Source organism: Pavona decussata, unplaced genomic scaffold (assembly GCF_977016875.1).
Source record: "Pavona decussata unplaced genomic scaffold, jaPavDecu1.1 SCAFFOLD_61, whole genome shotgun sequence".
NCBI lineage: Eukaryota > Metazoa > Cnidaria > Anthozoa > Scleractinia > Agariciidae > Pavona > Pavona decussata.
The window spans coordinates 4,667,910-4,687,094 of NW_028145482.1; the positions used below are offsets into that span (position 1 = coordinate 4,667,910).

The 19,185-nt window shown below is 39.4% G+C and overlaps 2 protein-coding genes across 2 annotated transcripts in view; both read left to right on the forward strand.

Moving 5' to 3' along the window:
- Positions 1–705: 705 nt before the first annotated feature.
- LOC146479243 (uncharacterized) overlaps positions 706–19,185 on the forward strand; it is a 60,424-nt gene continuing 41,944 nt past the window's right edge. Inside the window, exons 1-10 of the mRNA XM_085111509.1 lie at positions 706–787; positions 1,740–1,770; positions 2,846–3,169; positions 3,895–3,946; positions 5,355–5,893; positions 7,533–7,835; positions 10,605–10,907; positions 11,391–11,604; positions 12,239–12,525; positions 12,879–12,930. Coding sequence (XP_084967635.1) covers positions 758–787; positions 1,740–1,770; positions 2,846–3,169; positions 3,895–3,946; positions 5,355–5,893; positions 7,533–7,835; positions 10,605–10,907; positions 11,391–11,604; positions 12,239–12,525; positions 12,879–12,930 — 2,135 coding nt within the window. The 5' untranslated portion in view covers positions 706–757. The remainder of the gene's footprint in view (positions 788–1,739; positions 1,771–2,845; positions 3,170–3,894; positions 3,947–5,354; positions 5,894–7,532; positions 7,836–10,604; positions 10,908–11,390; positions 11,605–12,238; positions 12,526–12,878; positions 12,931–19,185) is intronic.
- On the forward strand, positions 13,809–17,635 carry LOC146479244 (uncharacterized). The gene is made up of 5 exons (XM_085111102.1): positions 13,809–13,866; positions 14,261–14,560; positions 15,424–15,741; positions 16,935–17,085; positions 17,438–17,635. The coding sequence occupies exons 1-5, from the start codon at positions 13,809–13,811 to the stop codon at positions 17,604–17,606; spliced, it is 996 nt and encodes a 331-aa protein (XP_084967228.1). The 3' UTR covers positions 17,607–17,635.

The window sequence follows — 19,185 nt, forward strand, 5'->3', positions numbered from 1 at the left end:
AACACTGGCTGCGCCTCGTGTTTTAAACTTGATAAAGCACTTTATTAACTACATTAACAATCACTGAGTTCGTTTTTCGAGCTGATGACTTTGATTACTAAAAATGGCCATACTTGGGCCTACTGCTGCTTGCATTGCAGTACACACGGTAGACAACTTTTAAGTGTCCACTGCTTACAAAATGTCGATGAAATCAATAAACATTCAACAGTTTCAGACCGACCTCTCGAAACAATTCAACAGTTCGAGAAATCAATCAAAATCTAACAAGTTTCAGGTCGAAATCCTTTAATACATTTCCAGCCGGCTGTTTGTCTTACCTTTTTTTGTTAGTGGTTCGATTATACAGCAAATTAAAACTTCCTCGTTTCTGAAGTAGAACTGGATAAAATGATTATTTGCATCGGAAAGGTGTGAAAAAGTTTAAACACGTGCATTGTAAACATTAAACAGTCAAGGCACAACATGTCAAGTACCGTCGGGATGGAACCACGTAACCATGTCTCTCTTCGAGATGTGTCCGACTTACAGAATTTTTGCATCAAAAGATTTCACTGTTTAGTTTATTTCCCACAAGTATTTGCAGTAGACACATGTGCGTGTTTCGTACCTATTTTTAAAACATGCGGTAAATGTTCATGTGTACCAAGTAGACCAATTAGTCTTTAAAATTCAGTTCGTTTAATTGTTTTGTTTTTCTTTCAGGCAGTTTGTCTGTCTGTACACGGAAGACGAGTAAGGAGAAAAGAAGACGACGATGAACACTGGGTGGATAGTAATATTCATGGTGAGTAAGTAAAGGAACTAAACAACAGTCATAACTGAATCTTTACTTCATAGTCGATCCTTGGGAATTTACAGCTCAGTTATTGGCCGACAGCACTTTCTGTGGTAAATTATTCAACAGTCACATGCGTTTTGATTGAATGTACGCTTCTCGAAGGTCCTCAGCCCAACAAGAGAAAATTTACTTTTCTTATTAATATTGATAAAACATTTTGTCTTGAGTCGCGAGATATTAGTGCAGATGGAAGTTTTAGAGGTGCAACAGCAGGTCGAAAATCAGTAAGACAAGATTCCATTCTTACATAAAATGTTTCTCTGCTAAAATATCCAGAAGAGGAATACGAAAATACTAGCTGGTTTCACCAACAGTTTAAAGTACCTACGTTTCAATAACAAAAAAAGTCCAGTTTTCGTCTCAACCTCAAATAAAAAACAGAGGCTATTATATTAATACGAACTAATAAACTGGAATTTTCAACAAGAATAATGTCATAAAGCTTTTTATCATCAAATTCTAATTGATCAGCTTGGAATTTTTATCAGTTTATTTTACGTAAAGAAACACGTTTGCATTTTCAATTCAAGTTACTTCTCTTTTCTTTAACGTGATTTCTTTCAGTGCTATCTGCACTGTTGTTTCAAGAGTGCTGTTTCACGACCTTGTGATTCCTAACTAATTCCGCGCGTCGTGGCCATGAAGGGGGTTGGAACTGCCATGGTCATCATGATTGTTGTTGCCCTCGGCGAGAAAATAAGGGAGCGGACCTGGACGAATTGCAACAATCGGAACAGATCAGCTCCCATCGGAAAACTTGTAACGATTACATTGTTCCAGGGACTCAATTAACTTCAAAAAGGCTATTGAGCGAGTCATAACGAAGGGCGGATGGGATGAAAATGGATGGCAAGTAAAATTTCCTATTCCCTTTAACCTTTCCATATTCTATTGACAGACCTGTACAAGTCTATTGGTCATGGCCTCTGGTAAATCAATGCTATTTACTAGTCTGCAAGGTTTGGAGGTGGCTGGTTACGTTGGAGCAGGAAGGGTTCCAGCTAGAAATTTCAGTGTTCTTGAAATTCGCTAGTACTGGGCGTGTAATCTGTCGTGAAACAAGATGATATCATAACTTCTTCGTGTTCCACGAACGTTTGTTACGTATAATAACTAATGTTCAGTTTTTTCTTGTTTCCTTCTCTACATGTTCGTTTGATAAATTCAATGGGAGGACCACTTCAAAGCTCTATAACCAACAAACAATTAAACATAAAAAGTTCCAAGTTTCAATTACCTATGACTGGACACTCAACCTCGTTCCCAGGATCTCTCCTCTTGGAGAGACCCTGAGAATGAGGTTGCTGGACACTTTGTTCGCTGACCCTAGTGAATACGTCTCTATTTAGATCCGGAGTATTGCAGGGAATGTGAATACACCTCGCATGAATCGAATCTGAACTTATCAGATTTGTGGGCGGATAAAATACAACTTACCAGATTTGTGGGCAGATAAAAAATCTCATGAGTCTAGTCGAGGGACTGTCAAAGTGAATTAAGTGCTTATAATTATACAAATTAATCCCAAACAAGAAGCTTAAACCTGGGCCTAGGAATGATATTTTGTTGACGTATGGTAGCGGATCAGATGAAACAGTGACAGATATATAGAGCCGTTTTGTTATCTCTGAAGTTAAAAGAAGAAAAAACCGGGAACAAATCGTCGCAAAATGTTACAGAGATTGATCTCCTTACGTCAGAGGTATTAACAAATTGGAGCCATTAAGACCAATTCACAAGATTTGAAGATTCATACCGATGCCCCATAGTACAGGAGAACAAGGTTTTCTTACAATTAAATTATTGACATCACTCATTAATACATTCGCTATTTAGTGGGCCAAAACTTTCTTCTATTCTCTTGCAATTGTATTAAAATGGATCTCCGTCCACTTCAATTTTGTTCATATATTGTAAATAACAAATACAGCAAATCTCATTTACCAAGTTGAATTGACTATTTTTTGCCTTTTTATGACTGTGCAATTACTTTTGATCTTGCAGCTTGTAATTATTTGAGACTAGCTAATGGAAACTCGAAAGGAGAAGGAAGAGTGGAAATTTTCTACAATGGCACCTGGGGAACTGTTTGTGACGACAACTGGGATAAGAAAGACGCGCGTGTCGTTTGTCATGAACTTGGGTTCAGTAAGGCCCTTAGAGCTCCAACACACGCCCAGTTTGGTGCGGGAAGTGGCCCCATATGGTTGGATGAAGTACAATGCGTAGGAAATGAAAGTACTTTGACGAATTGCGGGCACAATGGATGGAGAATTAACGATTGTAGCCACTATGAAGATGCGTCAGTGATCTGCTTAAGGAATTTGAGTATGCCAACAATATTTCGTACCCAGACAACTATTTTTTTTGGAATAATTGCATGCAGGAGAATAATGTTTTGTTATCGTATTGTCTGATCAAGGAAAAAGAATTGGTTAAAACGCTGATCTCATCCTAGAATAATATCCAATCCTTTATTTCAGTAAAAAATGAAGGAAGCGCTATGTGGCTGGATTAAATGAATTACCAGGAGGTGGTGAACACAAATGCGTGCACTAAAATATGCAATTTGAGATAGCGGTGCAACCGCTAATCAACACAAATTGGGTCGATAATCATAGAAAATAAATAGTTGAGTTCGTCAGGTGCAATAAATTACACCAGAGTCCGTGCTCCACAAAGAGCTTCGGTTCTAAATAGCTAAAACGGGAACTTGTTACGCATCTTTCCAACGAAAGAAGGAAAAACAGATTTGGAAGCAATATGTTACTTTATTTGAAAATACTTTGAAAATGATGCTTACACAGATCATCGGCTAGTATTTACTATCTAAGTTCCTATTTCGAAAAAAAAAATGAAGGAAATTTCATAGATTCACCAAGTAAAACGAAGGAAGTTTGAACATGAACAAGGATCCTGCACAAGAGTGTCTGCTTAGCAGTAAATCCTGTTTCCTGTTATATTAACGATTATTAAAACCAGGATTCTTATAACCTGCGATAATCTTGCTTGGAACTTTATTAAAGTAACACGATTGTATTATGATGTTTTAGAGGACAAAGTCCTTGGTCACTGGCTCTTGGATGGCCGAGACCAGAACATAAGGTTGGTCAAGGAATTCGTATTTTTTTAAGCAAGTTTATGGTAAGCCTCTTAGGAGTTGTATTCAACCATTGTTGTTGGGTTGCTGGGTCACCGTTTCTGTACTTGTATTACAATGACCGTCATTAACATTTCCTTTGTTAGAAGCTGAGTGTTTCTGTGCACGCTCGGTAAACCGGGAACTCCTGTGAACATCACAACGGAGGGGGGAGGCGGTGGAGATTTGGCATAAAGTAACTTAATATACGTTTGTTTCCAAACATTGATAGTTAAATCCAGTTTGATATGCTCTATATTTCTTAGATGCTTTACGAAAAAAAATTCCCAATTCCTTATGAGCAGCTCAAGTTCAAATCGTTTAAAGGTTGAAGGTTGTCCCAGGGGCAGATATTGGGGACGAGAAAAAGTATGGAGGAAAAGTAAGAACCCCTCAGGACAGACTCTTTACGAACCAGATCCAATCGGCCGAGCAAATACTGGCTGTTGATTGGGCGGAAAAATGTTTGTATTTTTCTGCCTAATCGGCAAGCAGCAAAGGCCAAAGACCCGACAAGAAAACCAGTTTGCTTGCCATGCCTCCGTCTCAAAGGCCGATATGCCAGAAAAATCGTTCGCATGCGCAATTACTGAAGAAAGGCGATGGAAAATACTGTGCAATTTTGGAACGTGTTCTAACCGTAGCGCATTTTAAGAGGTTCCGAGCTTTCTGATTCGCCGATCAGCAATCAGGGGATGCCAGAAAGAATGTCAGCACTTTAAATCTTGCCAATGCTTGTGATGGAAACTTTCCAAGACGGAGACGGAGACGGAGACTTTCCCTTCAGTTCAATTATCGTCGAACGGGCAAGACAAAGATGGCGAGTAGACTCGCCTTCTTGTTGTTCTTCGTATTACAGCACACCAAATTGGTTTTTAGCCTTTGCTGCTCGCCGATTGGACAGGATACTGAATACAAAAGATCGCCTGACCAACGAAGAGGAAGTATTTGCTTGGCAGTTTGGACATGGTCCGTAAATAATTTGTCCTCGGGGGCTCTTACTTTTCCTTCCTACTTTTATTCTTCGAATGTTTTCCCACCCGTTTCGGCTATTTCCTCGTCGCCAATATTTGTTCTTGGGTCTTCGAGGATGTCCCTGAGACACCCGATGTGTTTCTTATCCCAGGCGTCTTAAAGCTTCATACACCGTTCCCAGCCTACCAGTTATTCACTATTTTATTCATCTCATGTATTTAATAGTTAGATGAGAAATATTGGATAAATGTGGGTTCAAACTAAAATCTCGGTATGAGGTTGGGCTTTATATCTGCAACAGTACATGAAAAGCTATCACTATATTTAATTGTGTAATTAATTATGGATCTGCGTGTTAATTGTTAATTGCGTTAACAATTTTTTTTCTTGCTATTTAAGTTTCAGTGGGTTGCCGCCGTTTATCGAAGGAAGGTGTCCTGGCAGCAAAGCTCCCCTTTTCAACCAATCGAATTCCTTCGCCTCAGCCCCTAAAGTGAATTTCCATGGTTCCAGTTTCACAATTTCCTGCTGGATAAAGCAAACGAAATGGAGCGACATGGGGGTGATTTATGGAGACTGGCATTACCCTCGCGGGCAGTTTCTGCTTAGCGCTGCCAATCAAAGTATTGTATTCTATCGAAACAGCACCGTAAACAAAGATTGGTGGTCGTTGCAAAGTACAAACCTTTCTTTGATTGACTGGACACACGTTGTGGTCACGTGGCATCATCTCACTCGGGATGTGGCAATCTATGCTAACGGTAAAGAAGTAGGCAAGAGGATGTATTCTCCAAAGGAAGCATTCTACGGACCCACGGGGAAGCCTTTCATGATTGGTAACGACGGCCTTACGCTTGACCAGCAGTTCCACGGATCAGTGATGGATCTTTACGTATTTGACGAGGCATTGTTGCTGGATGAAATCAACGTGATAAGAGGTGTGAGTTTCATGCATTTCCTAGTGATAAATACTGAACATTTTTAAATTTAAAAGAAATATGTTAACTTGCAGGGCTATCTCCAATAAAAAAAATTCCTCTTCTGCATGGAAAGACAGTGTTAGACATTTGAAATCCAAAAGCATTTCAAGTCCACGCTTATGAACGGGCTGGCAACGAATCTCCTTTCATTTCATACGTTTGCCTCATTTATGGAATCATAAAACTTTTGAAGACTAACAACTCCTCCTGTTGGCATGAGTGGAATTAGCTGATTTGTTTTTTAATGTCACCTAAACTATTAGTTTTGATTGATTGATAGCTTTGGATTCTTATAGTAAAGCTATAAGCGCTATAATCTTTTGGTACCGTATGACTGCCATACCTAATCGTACCTTTTTGGCTCGCCGAGGGTATTTTGGCTCGACGAAGGGGGATTAGCTAGTTACAGTACTCAAATTCAGACCAAATCCTGGTGATATTTTTAGAAGTTACAGTAATAAAATTTGTCGGGCGTCCTTCGTGTGGCCTGCGAAGAGAATAATACGGCGGTGTCAACAAACGACACAAAAAGTGATGAATGAAAAATTATTTAACTTTGATCTTTTTTAGTTTATTTTACTTAGAGCAAAGTGACAAATCGTTGTAATAAAATATGTGTAAAGTCGTTCTCCGCAAAACTAATATTGGCATTTGAAAACGAGACAATTACAATGTATACTGAATGTTTCAGTACTTGTCCGAAAACATCGGGCAGTTGGCGAGCGCCCTCCATTTTAGTTTTGGCGGAACGTTTTTACTCTTTTTACCACCGGAAAACACCTGCTAAATCCTAAATTGCGAAGTTTATGTTTTAACTGGCAAAACCTCAATTTAGTTTATCGTACAATGATATTACTTTACTTGAATTCAGTAAAATTGATATCATGCGATATCATGTCAGTGACTTGATATGGTAGATTATTAGGAGAGTAGACTAGGCTTCTGATTGGGTTATTGCGAATTTGGGTACGGTAATTCTAGATATCGATGTCACAAGTCGTTGCACCCAATATACCGCCTTTAAAAAAGATGGAAGGTGCCATTTCAAATCGGGCTCAGATAGACCCGAGTTCAGCTCTTTTACCAGCTCAAGAGTAAACAGCTAGTACTCCTTTTTCTTTTCTGACCAATCGCGTTATTTTTTATAATTTGTAAATATTTCCCTCTACTAAATATTAGCATTGATTAGCGGATTTCCTGGATACCTAAAACTGTACTAAATACCTAAATGTCACTCTTTTCATACGCCATGCATTTACACTGATAAACGTTTCAAGCAGTGTGTTTTGAATGATCGAGCACTCAATCAATCTGTCAAATGTGTTTCTACCAAATGCAATTCATATGCACGCTCATGAACGGTATGGCAACGAATGTCCTTTCATTTTATACTTGTGCCCTATATATGGAGTAATAAAACTTTTTTTTAAAGAGAATCTCATGTTATTTTGTTGAATTAAAAAGAATAAGTCTGAAAATGTTTGAACAATGCACCTCCTTTGAGGGTAGCATCCCATTTTGTGAACCATGAGAAAATTGCGGTTTAGCAAACGAAAAGGGACGATTGAGTAAATATCCTTATATTTATCTTTTATAGGTGTTCCTTTTATCGAAAGCCAAGATAAGGTCAATGAAGTTAAAGGAGGAGCATATGCAGTCAAATGGTGGCCTCACTTGAAAGACGTCTGTCAAGTTGAGCAGTACAAAGTCAACTACAGAGGAGTCTTTTCGCAGGCTTACAAAGGCAAATGGAACTCGGTTACCGTTAATAGAAATGCGACAAGCTACATCCTACACCTTCACTGTTGGAAAGAATATGAAATAGCAGTTACGTCTCTCAATTCATATGGAGAGAGTTCGATCAATGACAGCGAGCTGTGGAAATTCAGAACAAAAGGAGGTAATTTATACTTTTATTATACGACTAAGGTAGTCCGAGGGCCGATAACTAAAATCAACCAATAAGATCGCTCTATTGCCGGTCCAATAATTTCCAAGTATTGGACCGGGTATCGTCCCGAATGATCCCGCGATGCGTACCGCTTTCAACTTAAAATCAAGATGGCGGACGCCGACGATATCTTCCGAAAAATTTGCTGTAAAACTCCAGAATGGGTGGATGATTTCGAATGTCCCTCTTTTAGTCTTGAATTGGAATTTCTTAAGGAAACGACGAGTGAACCTGCTCCAGCAAGAGAAACATCGAGTAGGAGTAAAACAAGCACCCAAGCAGATGTGAAACCAAACGCGAAGTCAACAGTGACAGCCAACAGCTACAAGATTCTATTTCTGAACAAAAGTCAAGCAATACAGTCAATAAAACGAGGTCCGACATGACAGCTCTAAAGCGTTTTTGTTCTACAATTAGCGAGACGAGAGAACCAGAAACTTTTACTGCGAAGGAACTTGACAATTACTTCCAATATCTTTTTAAAGATGTCAGAAAAGAAAATAGCGAAGAGTACGAACCAAGTTCGCTCACTTCAATTCAAAGAAGCTTCCAACGCTACTTTTCTGAGAAGAGGTTACCTTTTAATATATTTGAAGATCAGGAGTTCTCCCGTTGAAGTCAAGTCCTTGCCGCAAAACGAAAGAGCCTTGTTCAGAGTGGTTTCGGCAAAAAGCCAAATGCTACGCGGGAATTAACAAAAGAAGAACAAGAAAAGCTCTTTATAACCGGGCAGTTTGGTGACCACGATCCGCTGGCCCTGAAAAGAACCCTTTGGCGGTTTCTTTCTTTGCATTTTGGCTTTCGAGCCAGAGATGAGTCCAGAAAGCTGTGCTGGGGGATGTCCTACTGGAAAAGGATCCCGAAACAGGCCGAGAACTCCTCGCTTGGCGGACGGAAAGAGGATCGAAAACACGTCAAGGAAACACATAAACTGGCTACAAAAGACATTTCTGTCCGAAACTGTTTTTTACTGGTGATGCCAGATGCCAAGTGAAAGTCTAAACTACGTTCAAGAAACACAGGCCAGAGGAAACGAAGAAACCAGAAGCTCCGTTTTACTTGGCTATAAAGCAGAAGAGAAGTCCTGACGAGCAGATCTGGTATATGCGTTCACCATCAGGCAAAAATCAACTGGGCAAGTTCAGTTCCCAGACGCAGTTTCAACTGCTGGCCTATAATCCGGCAAGAGAAAGGTGTGTAATCATTCCGTGAAGAAAACTAACATCGGTAGATTGCTTGACACCAATTTCCCCGAAAACTATGTGATGCAGATAAAGAGCCCTAGTCAACCACACCTTTGTTTTTGTTTATATGCAAGAGTTTGGCCATTATATTTCATTCGGAGCATGTCGAAATGAACGAAATCACTGTGAAACTACTAAAGATAATGAAACATATTTTCAGGAACACAACTTACGGTAAAGTAATAAGATTTCGCTTCACCTGATGCAATATCAATAATTTCGATGGCATCGAAAATGGCGGAGGCTGACTAGGATCGTTTAAGCGGCTACAAAAATATCCAGAGTTTAAGTGCCTACAAATCGGCTCTGTCTTTAGGCCACCAACGTCAGATGTCCGATGCACTCAGCGGGAGAATAGAGTCAGCAACTGCAAGCTCCAGCGATGTAAAATCTGATGATTCTGTCAAGGTTACTTCAGTTTCTAGCAAAGGTTACTCGTCAAGTCCAAATGTCCTTGAAACCTTCTTTACTGGTGCTAACATTTCATCCATGTCAGGGTGCACATTCCAGTTCATGACAGGACCGGTTAGCATCGTTAAAGTGCCCCTAACCCTTCAATTTGTTTTCTTTTGGTAGATTTCCATATCTGTGAAGAACTCATTTTCGAATTTTTTTTTTAGAAATATTGAATCCTTTTTATTTTACGAGCGCTTAAAGTTACTGAAATTTTTAAATTTTTGCGCCCTTAAAGCCCCGCTGGACAAATTTTTGTCTCGTGGGCTCATTAGGAACGAGCCAATGAGAAGCGTCCGATATTTGACACTTTCTTAGCTGTGACGTAAGAAAAGGACACCAGAAGGATTCAGAAGGAATCTTATGCATGCTGATTCCTTTCTCTACATTTCGAGAGTTGCTGCATCCAAAAACCACACACTTTTCAACCATTTTCTCTGTTTACAATTGAAGCATTACCGCGAATCTTTGAATATTTTTGCACGATGTCCTTTTCTTACGTCACGCTGCATATTTGGCCGAGTGGGGGACTAATGCGAACGATAGGTGAAAATATCGATAAGACTGCCTTCACTTCTAGCGCTCGTAAAAAAAAAAAGGATTCAATATTTCTCAAAATTTTTTTCGAAAATGAGTTCTTGAAAGATATGGAAATCTACAAAAAGAAAACAAATTGAAGGGTTAGGGGCACTTTAACAAACCAGCTCCAAAGCGACCAACGAGGCTCATTATTGAAAGTGACGACGAAGATTGAGTTAAGCTTATATATTTCTGACTCACCCTCGCGTGTTTGGTGGCTGCTTCTTTAGTGATTGATCAACTTTTGGTATTTACTGGAGTTTCGACGTGTCAAACCAACCGTTCATTTGAGACATTTTGAAAACTTTCCAGGAGTTTAAAACGTTAAAGCAGTCCACGTTGTTAAACTTATTCTTCCCCCACTTTAGCACAATGATAAAATTGTGATTTAACAAACGAATAGAGACGATTGAGTCAATATCCTTGAATTTATCTTTTTTAGGTATTCCAGTGATCGATAGCCAAGCTAAGATCAATGAAGTTAAAGGAGGAACCTATGCAGTCAAATGGGAGCCTCTCTTGGAAGATGCCTGTCCAGTTGAGCAGTACAAAGTCAACTACAGAGAAATCTTTTCAAAGGCCAACAAAGGCAAATGGAACTCGGTTACCGTTAATAGAAATGCGACAAGCTACATCCTGCACCTACACTGTTGGAAAGAATATGAAATAGCAGTAACGTCTCTCAATTCATATGGAGAGAGTTCGATCAATGACAGCGAGGTGTGGAAATTCAGAACACTAGGAGGTAATTTTTGATGGTTCTTTTAACATCAGTTCCTGCCAAATTAAAGGCTCGCTTAAAATGAAAGAAAATAATACTGTCTAACAATGATGTTAGCTCAGTCAAGGTAACTGAAGTTCGTGCAACAAGCAGAACGGAAATGACGTTAAAAGGCATTAGATAATAGTTAGCCTTAATTGTTCTCTGGTCACAGTATACTGGCCTGAAATACAGACTTACCTTTGGCGGGAGATTTAGTATATTCTATTCTCTGGCTGGCCGGCATCTTGACTTGGAGTAAACACGTGAATTGATTTGAGTTTACCAAAGGAACACCACCCGCCATTAAATAAGCTCGATCATTTTCGATAGACATCTCTGACAGGGCACAAAAGTCTGCTAAAAGCTATTCGTTGATAGAAACCAAGAAATAACTTTTCGGCTTATATTGAATTAGAACTATACTACTAGACGCATTTAGCAACAGCTGATTTTTATTGGCTCCAGGAGACAACTGCTGTGTTGAAGCTAATTTTCAAAGTCAACCAGGATGGGTAAATTGTTCCCTGGGAAGATACCTGAATGGAGTCAGGACAAAATCGTCTGGAAAAAATGGCGGCATGGATCATGTCACAAAAGGGAGATGCTGCACACCTCCACAGGAATACCAAGATCAAACACTTGTTTGTCAAACAGCAGACTGGAAAACTGCCCTAAGCAGGTCTGTAAAATAAGTGACTTTAAATTGGTCTTTAGTATTGAAGAACGTGCTGTTGCAATGCATGCTCAATTACAAGAACGGCTATATATGTTGTCGTTAAGGCAGCACATTATCCCCGAGATAATTTGATTTTCGAATACTTTTCCTTGAGCTTCCTTTATTGATGCAATGGATCTGTGATGTGGGCCGTGGATTAGAACACTGATGTAATTATTTTCCGTGTTTATCGGGGTCCGAGTATTTTCTTTGAACTGAACGATTTAGTTCCTTTCGAAATCAAATTAAAAATCAAGCAACTAACCACATTTTAAATAGAAGAAAGACCCTTATAGTTATTTACTCAACTCACGAGTTGCAAAAAGAAAGCCTGAAAAATTTAGGCTTGAACGGGATTCGAACCCATGACCTCTGCGATGCAGATATAGCCGGCTCTACCAACTAAACCAACAAGCAAACTAGGAGCTGGTCATATTGTGAGTTTGTAATGTAGCCGTGAAAAATGAATGAATGAACACTTTTATATGAAACGATAATCGTTATTTGAACTGGGGGTGAAAGATCAATTTTAGGTTTTATATATTCATATTCATTTAACCACATTTTGCGCGACTATATTTTTATTTCCAAAATCTAGCAACCACACCTGGGCTGTCTGTCCTCACGGATATTTTCTTCAAGGATTTTACCGCTCCGATGATACTGGGACTGGGCTGCATAACATCAAGCAAGCAACATGCTGCAGGCCTAGAAACTTCAAAAGCGTCCCCCTGGACTGCTATGATCACAATTTGACGGTTTCAGTTGCTAAAAAAGGCTGGAGTAAATGTCAAGACTGGTCCTATCTAGCCGGTGTATATAAGGGAGTCTGTGACAAGCTGCACTGTATTGAAACTTTTAGATGCTGTAGGATGCCTCCCTCAGGTATCTATGCACTGTGTACACTGTTGTGCCAAGTTGCAAACATGAATCCACGCTCTATCTTAAAATTCTCCAAGTTCCTATTTCAATAAGATTGCGTATAAATAAGCTGCATTATACATATAAACTCCAAAGTGCACGGATCATAAAGTCTTGCTATTTTTGGCAGAACTTCTTTGATCCAGCGTTTCTAGACTGGTTCACAAGTTGAGACAAGGGATCGGAAGCCACCTTTTAATGAGTTTAGAACATCTTTAGATGCACTTAAAGCCAAGATTAACTTAATATAGTACAAGCATTAAGCAAGGACATTTGATAATGACCCCAATTAACGTTTTTGTACCTGTTGTTTTTAGAGATGATTGTTCTTGGCCACTGGAAGCTAGATGGCAGTGATCAGGACATAAGGTTGGTCAATTACTATATATTTGAGCGACCAGTGAAACCTTATAGTTTTTTGTAGGAAAAGGTTTCCGTTGAAATTGAACTATATGTTTCGAACAACATAATCCTTTTCAAGGTTGACATGTAAATCATTTTAGCTAAATTAAGAATAAAAAAAAAATCGCCAACCGTTGTTTGTCACCATAACCGACTGTTCATACGTCTCTGAAATACGGATAAAATGGTACTTGGCATCGGATTGGGTTTTGATCATCAACGTTTAACTGCGAATAGAAAAATACTAATCAATTTCCTGAGGGGATTTTTGAAAGAAGGTTACACTTTTGAATGGAGTGCTTCTTTTAAGGTTGAACAGTTACACGTTTATTAGCTTTTTTTCCTATCTCAGTTTCAGTGGTAATGTATCCTTTATCGAAGGGTGGTGTCCAGAAAGTAAGGCTCCCATCTTCGACCGACCAAATTCCTTCGCCACTGCTCCGATAGTCTATCTGAACGGCAGGAGTTTTACAATTGCATGTTGGATAAAACCCACGAAGATCTTAGTAGGGTACCAGATGGCGATATATAATGACTGGCGTTACCCATGGCAGTTTCTTTTATACATTGAAGACAAGTTGTTGAAATTTGCACGCCATAGCTTCAATGATAACTATCGGTGGTATATTGTTAAAAGTAGCACCGTTGTCGCATTGTACACCTGGACGTAAGTGGCAGTCACGTGGAATCACGTAAAAGGGTCTTCGTTACTCTACGTTGACGGTAAAAGGGAAGGTTATCGTACCTATCAACCTCAGGGAACATTCTTCTACAAACCCATTGGGAGGCCATACAAGATTGGGAATGACGATCACGGGGACGATCACCAGTTCTACGGATCAGTAATGGATCTTTATGTGTTTGGCACAGCATTGTCAGTGAATGAGATCAATAAACTAAGAGGTTGGTGTGTAATTAGCCTTTTTAAACACCAGTCACTGATTGCATTACCAGCTTTCTTGGTGGCATGAGTGAAGATAGCTTAATTTTGTTTATTGATTTCATAGCTTTGAATTCTTGTAATAAAACAAACAGCTATAATCTTAAAACCAGCTAAACTTTATCTGTTTTCATTTTTAAATGTTTCCCTGTACTAAATATCAGTTTTTATGTGTATTTCCTAGAAGGCCATAATAGATGCATAAATGCAACTCTCTTCATAAGCCATGCATTTACATTTATATACTTTCCAAACAGTGAGCTTTGGATGATCGAGCAATCAATCAATCTGTCAAATTTTCCTCTTTTCCTTTCAAAATCTTAAGACTATCATGTTTCCACTTACGATCCTTTGCAGGTGTACCTTTTGTCGTAAACAGCAGCAAGGAAGTTATAGGGGGAGCCGTTTTAGTCAAATGGGAGCCTCCCATGGAAAGGATATGTCATGTTGTGGAGTACAACGTTTACTACAGAGAAGTAATTCTGCGGGATGAAAAAGGCCACTGGAATTTAATAACTGTCGATAGGAACACCACCAGCTATACCCTTCACCTGGAGTGTTGGAAACAGTATGAAATAACTGTCACCGCCTTTTATTCACACGGAGAAAGCGACAAGGAGGACAGAAAGATATGGAACTTCAAAACTGGACTTAAAGGTAAAAGTTGGTGCTTAACCCAGGTTTCCGCGCCACTAAGGAGTACCTATGGGTGTTCAATAATCTCTTCTGGATTGTATACTTTTATTTCCGGGAAAAAATTATGATTTTGGTTTCCTTGGGTAATCACAGTTTTAACACTGCAGATAATTGCTACTCATCATATCTTTTATCAGGGTTGCCATTAGCAGCGTGGTTGTATAATAATTTTTGAGGGAAGATTGTGATCTAAATGGCTTTTTGTTCTTTAGTTTTTAATTTTACTTACAGATTCCGTGATTTGTAAGCTCTTCTGAAACCAGCCAGCAAATGTGAATAAAGCCGCTGCAAAAATAAATATAAACTATAATACACAAATGTTTTCAAAATAATCGTTAGATCCGGTCATATTCCAATTAAACTGATAGATCAAAATTGATCGTTTGTCTCACGGCTTTGTAGCATAAGTATGGTTAGCGACGTTTCCTCGTCTTCATGAGGCGTTGGTGTCGACTGTCTGCATGTGGATTGGTGGTAATTATCGTATTTTGATCCTTTCCCCACTAATACAATCATGAGATAAACGACCAAGTCTGATTAATCATTAAAATCTATGATAAACGAACATCAAAATAAACCGTTTTTGAAACATTACACAGTAACATTTGATAAGGTTTTCTCTTAAGGCGCAACTTGAGTCGAACTAATAAATGTTATCGTCTTGTCTTGAAAAAATGAGCTACCCAAAGGATTTCTTAATCCATTTCTGAGTTTTTTTGATACAGATAGGCAATAGGCGGAGAAAGTTCGGGGGTCACCCAAAAGTTTTGGAGCGATTTTCCCCGCTATCAAACAACTTTTTTCTTTTTAAACATTATGTGCAGAAACACCATTACCTCCTACAATAACAAACAGCGAAACTAAAACAATGGGCTGTAATGTCATCGTCACTTGGATGAAGCTTGCCGATAACGGATGTCCGCTGACCATGTATTCGGTGTACTATCGGGAGATACAGTCACACGAAACACGAGCAGCCTGGCAGGAAGTTAGAATCAATGGCAATTTGAAGACTCATCTTGTTCTTCCGTTAAGATGTGACACGCAGTACGTGATCGAAATGTCCGCCTGGTATGAGTTGGTCGAGAGCAAGAGATCAAGAAGGTGGAATATAAAAACAATCTCAGGCAAGTTTCCAGGAAGTTATTATTTGCATCCTTTTCTATGTTTTGTTAGAGAGTCGATGGTAGGGAGGACGCACTTTAAAGTAACTTCATCCTGGAACTGATTTTCGCATGCCAGATGGCGCTACTCCAGATCTTCTGCCATCTTCAGTGTCATGTATACGAGAACCTTGCCTACCCCGAGATACTTCCGGATGTGAATTTAACGGGGGGGGGGGGGGGGGAGGAGGAGGTAGCTCAATAAGTTCAGTCGTAGGGTTGTCAAAACTGTTTTTGCCTTATATACCAAGGCTATTGTTTTTGTTTGAGATCTTTCATGGAAGTAATAACAAATAACACACCATTTCCAACATATTAAAATTCTAGCTTGGCTGCGAGACTTGGGGGAATAAAACAACAGAAGTTACATTGAAGTTCAGAGATGAACAATTTTAAATTTCTTTGTTTTATTCCCATAAGGCTCGTAGCCAAGCTAAATTTTAATATATCGGAAATGGTCTATTTGATGGATCACAAGAACGTAACAGGTTACTTTCCAAACCAGTTGGCCAATTTCAGCTCCGGTATGCAGTATCACGCTGTAACTGTTTTACATGGAGTTGCAAAAATGGGAAAATTTATTTTAGATAGGGGAGGCAGATGAAAGATTATTACTTGGAAGAACGTCAACGTTAACAAGTTCCAGCTACACTGCTCCACCCAAGCCTCGGTCAGTACCTTCCAGGGACACAGTCTCTGCACGCGAGCTAAAAGCAGCAAACACAATGATATTTTTACAATTACTGTTATTCGATACTATGTGCGGCTGATTTTTACGCCTCCTTTCTGAAAGTTGAACAGCCCCAACAAAAGGTTTTGGGCAAAAATTAAAAGATCTTCAGCCGAATATTAAAACTTCCTGAACAGTAATATGTAACAGTGCCAAGAAATAGGCAATTATAGATCCCCTCCCCACCCTCACCCCATTCCCCCCAAATGGGTAAAAATTCCTATTTATATTTGATAATAATCTTTGAATTAGCCACATACTATAAAAATATACACAAGGTTCGTGACGGGGAATTATGTCAAAAGATAAGAGTTTGGTAAACGTGTGTTCGCATGAGGTGGAAATATGACTGGCGTTATTTCTTATGTCAGTTTAGATTGAACAGTGCAATTATTTGACTTCTCTCAGTAACAGGAATTATTCTCTTGACAATCATTTTCAGACACGAGCTCTCGGACATCTTCAGCCTTGGTGATTGGTTTAATATCGGGGATTGTTGTCCTTCTTGTGATCACTTTCATCGGGGTGACATCCTGGATTCATAAAAAAATAGTGAAAAAGAAGAAGTTGGCTCGTAAGTCGGAATCCCGGAGGTATTAACTTTATTTATCTTTCAAAACATTTGGAACGATCTTTCACATAACTTTTAAATACTGGATACATCACAAGTTCAAAAATACTAGTATTACAACAACAACAACAACAACAACAATTTATTATCAGAAAAGACAAATTACAATATTACATACCCACAAGTCAGCGGCGAGTTGACCAAGATGGCCGCAATTTTTTGAGCTCTGCTCGTTTTCTTTCAATTGTCCTTCTTTCCTTTCTTTTTGCTTTATACATACATTTATACTTAGTAAGGCCCAAAGTGTCTGTCATCGGTTGCCGGAAAAAATCCGACCTATGAAAACTAGCATAATGTGATTCTTCGTTTTACAGATCGAAGTCAACCATTATACCCCTTCTTCGATGGGAGATTCTACCAGAACAAGTCGATTTCAATGAGGAGATTGGTCGTGGTGCATTTGGTAAAGTGCTCAAAGGTGTATTCAGGGAGTCACCTGGAATTAAGGTGTTTTACGTCAAGAACTCAGACTGTCGATTTTAAAGAAGGCCGGACAGTAGCTGTTAAAGTGTTAGAAGGTAAACGATTTCAGAAAATATTAATCCTTTACTTACAGGATCAAAGGGTTGAAATTAAAGAATACCGATTTGCAAATGCTAAAAACAAACAACACCGCTTGTGAAAATGCAAGCTGCAAGTTATTTCAATGAATATTTTCTTTGTTAAAGCGAAACTACAAGCGACGTTCGGGACGGTTAATAAAAGGACTTTTTGCGACGCAGACATTTCGTTTCATAGACGTTTTTTAACACGGACGGTAACCGGAAATATAATTTTTCCCTTTTTGGAGCGTTTTCACGCCATCGCGTTGGTAACGTTAAGCCACAGTCATCAACAAAAGCTTTTCCTATCCATGTTAAGGAGCAAAAGCACACCAAAAAAGGAAACATTCTACTTCCGGTTGCCGTCTATGGCTTTGACGTGTGCGACTTCTACCCATCCATATCTCAAGATCTATTACTGAAAGCATTAAATTACGCCTCAAGATTCACCACTGTCACTTAACAAGACCGCCATATCATTATCCACGCAAAACAATCACTCCTTTACCACCAAAACTCCCCATGGATCAAGAAAAACACAAACGACATGTTCGATGTCACCATGGGCTTATGCGACGGAGCAGAAACTACATGCTAGCCTTGATAGCGCCCAAAAATTTAAGAATGCATCGTGACGATGGTCTCGCAATTTGCAAAGCCACTGTGGAATGTTGTGAGCTTTGTAACCGCTCCTCGAGTAGTTTTTCAGTAGAACAGTTCGGATGAAACACGTTGTCCACGGTTAGAATTAAAAGCAGTTGTGTTCTCCAACTTTGGCTGGTTTAATGGACTCAGAATACTACATTGGCGACGAGAAACGGATCAAAACATGGCATTGATCGGGAAAATCGAGAAATACAACGAGAAGGACAACTGGATCGAGTACACCGAACGACTCAAGCATTACTTCGCGGCGAATGAAATTACGGACAACAACAAGAAGCGAGCGGTACTGCTAAGCGCATGTGGAGCGAAAACTTACAAGTTAATCAGTAATTTGGTAAATCCAAGGAAGCCGACCGACAAGTCGTTTACAGAGTTAGTCAACCTGGTGAAGAATCGTCTAAATCCAAGACCCTCTTCAATCGTCTATCGATTCAAATTTAACAGCTGTTTTCGTCAACCGGGAGAAACAATACAACAATATGTCGCCGAACTGAGGAATTTATCGGAGCACTGTGAATTCAACGACCAACTGGAAAAAAAATGCTTCGTGATCGACTGGTTTGTGGCGTGAATGATGAACGCATACAGCGGAGATTACTGGCGGAAAGTCAACTGGAATTCAAGAAGGCAATGGAATTAGCCGCCGTGATGGAAACCGCCGACAGGAATACACGTGATCTGAAGCACGGGAATCCGAACGAAAAACCGAAAGAACCACAAGTTAACCGCGTGACCAAGGAGCCACCGAAACAAAAACAGCCGCCAAGAAACCCGAGGCAATGAAAAGAATGCTATCGTTGTGGAGGACAGTTTCATGAGGCCGATAATTGCAGGTATAAAGAAGAAGAGTGCTA

Bases quoted from the DNA above. Each gene is read 5' to 3' on its own strand.
- LOC146479244 (XM_085111102.1), top strand. From the start codon at position 13,809: ATGGATCTTTATGTGTTTGGCACAGCATTGTCAGTGAATGAGATCAAT. The intron at 13,867-14,260 runs GTTGGTGTGTAA...GATCCTTTGCAG, and splicing joins TGAGATCAATAAACTAAGAG to GTGTACCTTTTGTCGTAAAC. The intron at 14,561-15,423 runs GTAAAAGTTGGT...CATTATGTGCAG, and splicing joins CTTCAAAACTGGACTTAAAG to AAACACCATTACCTCCTACA.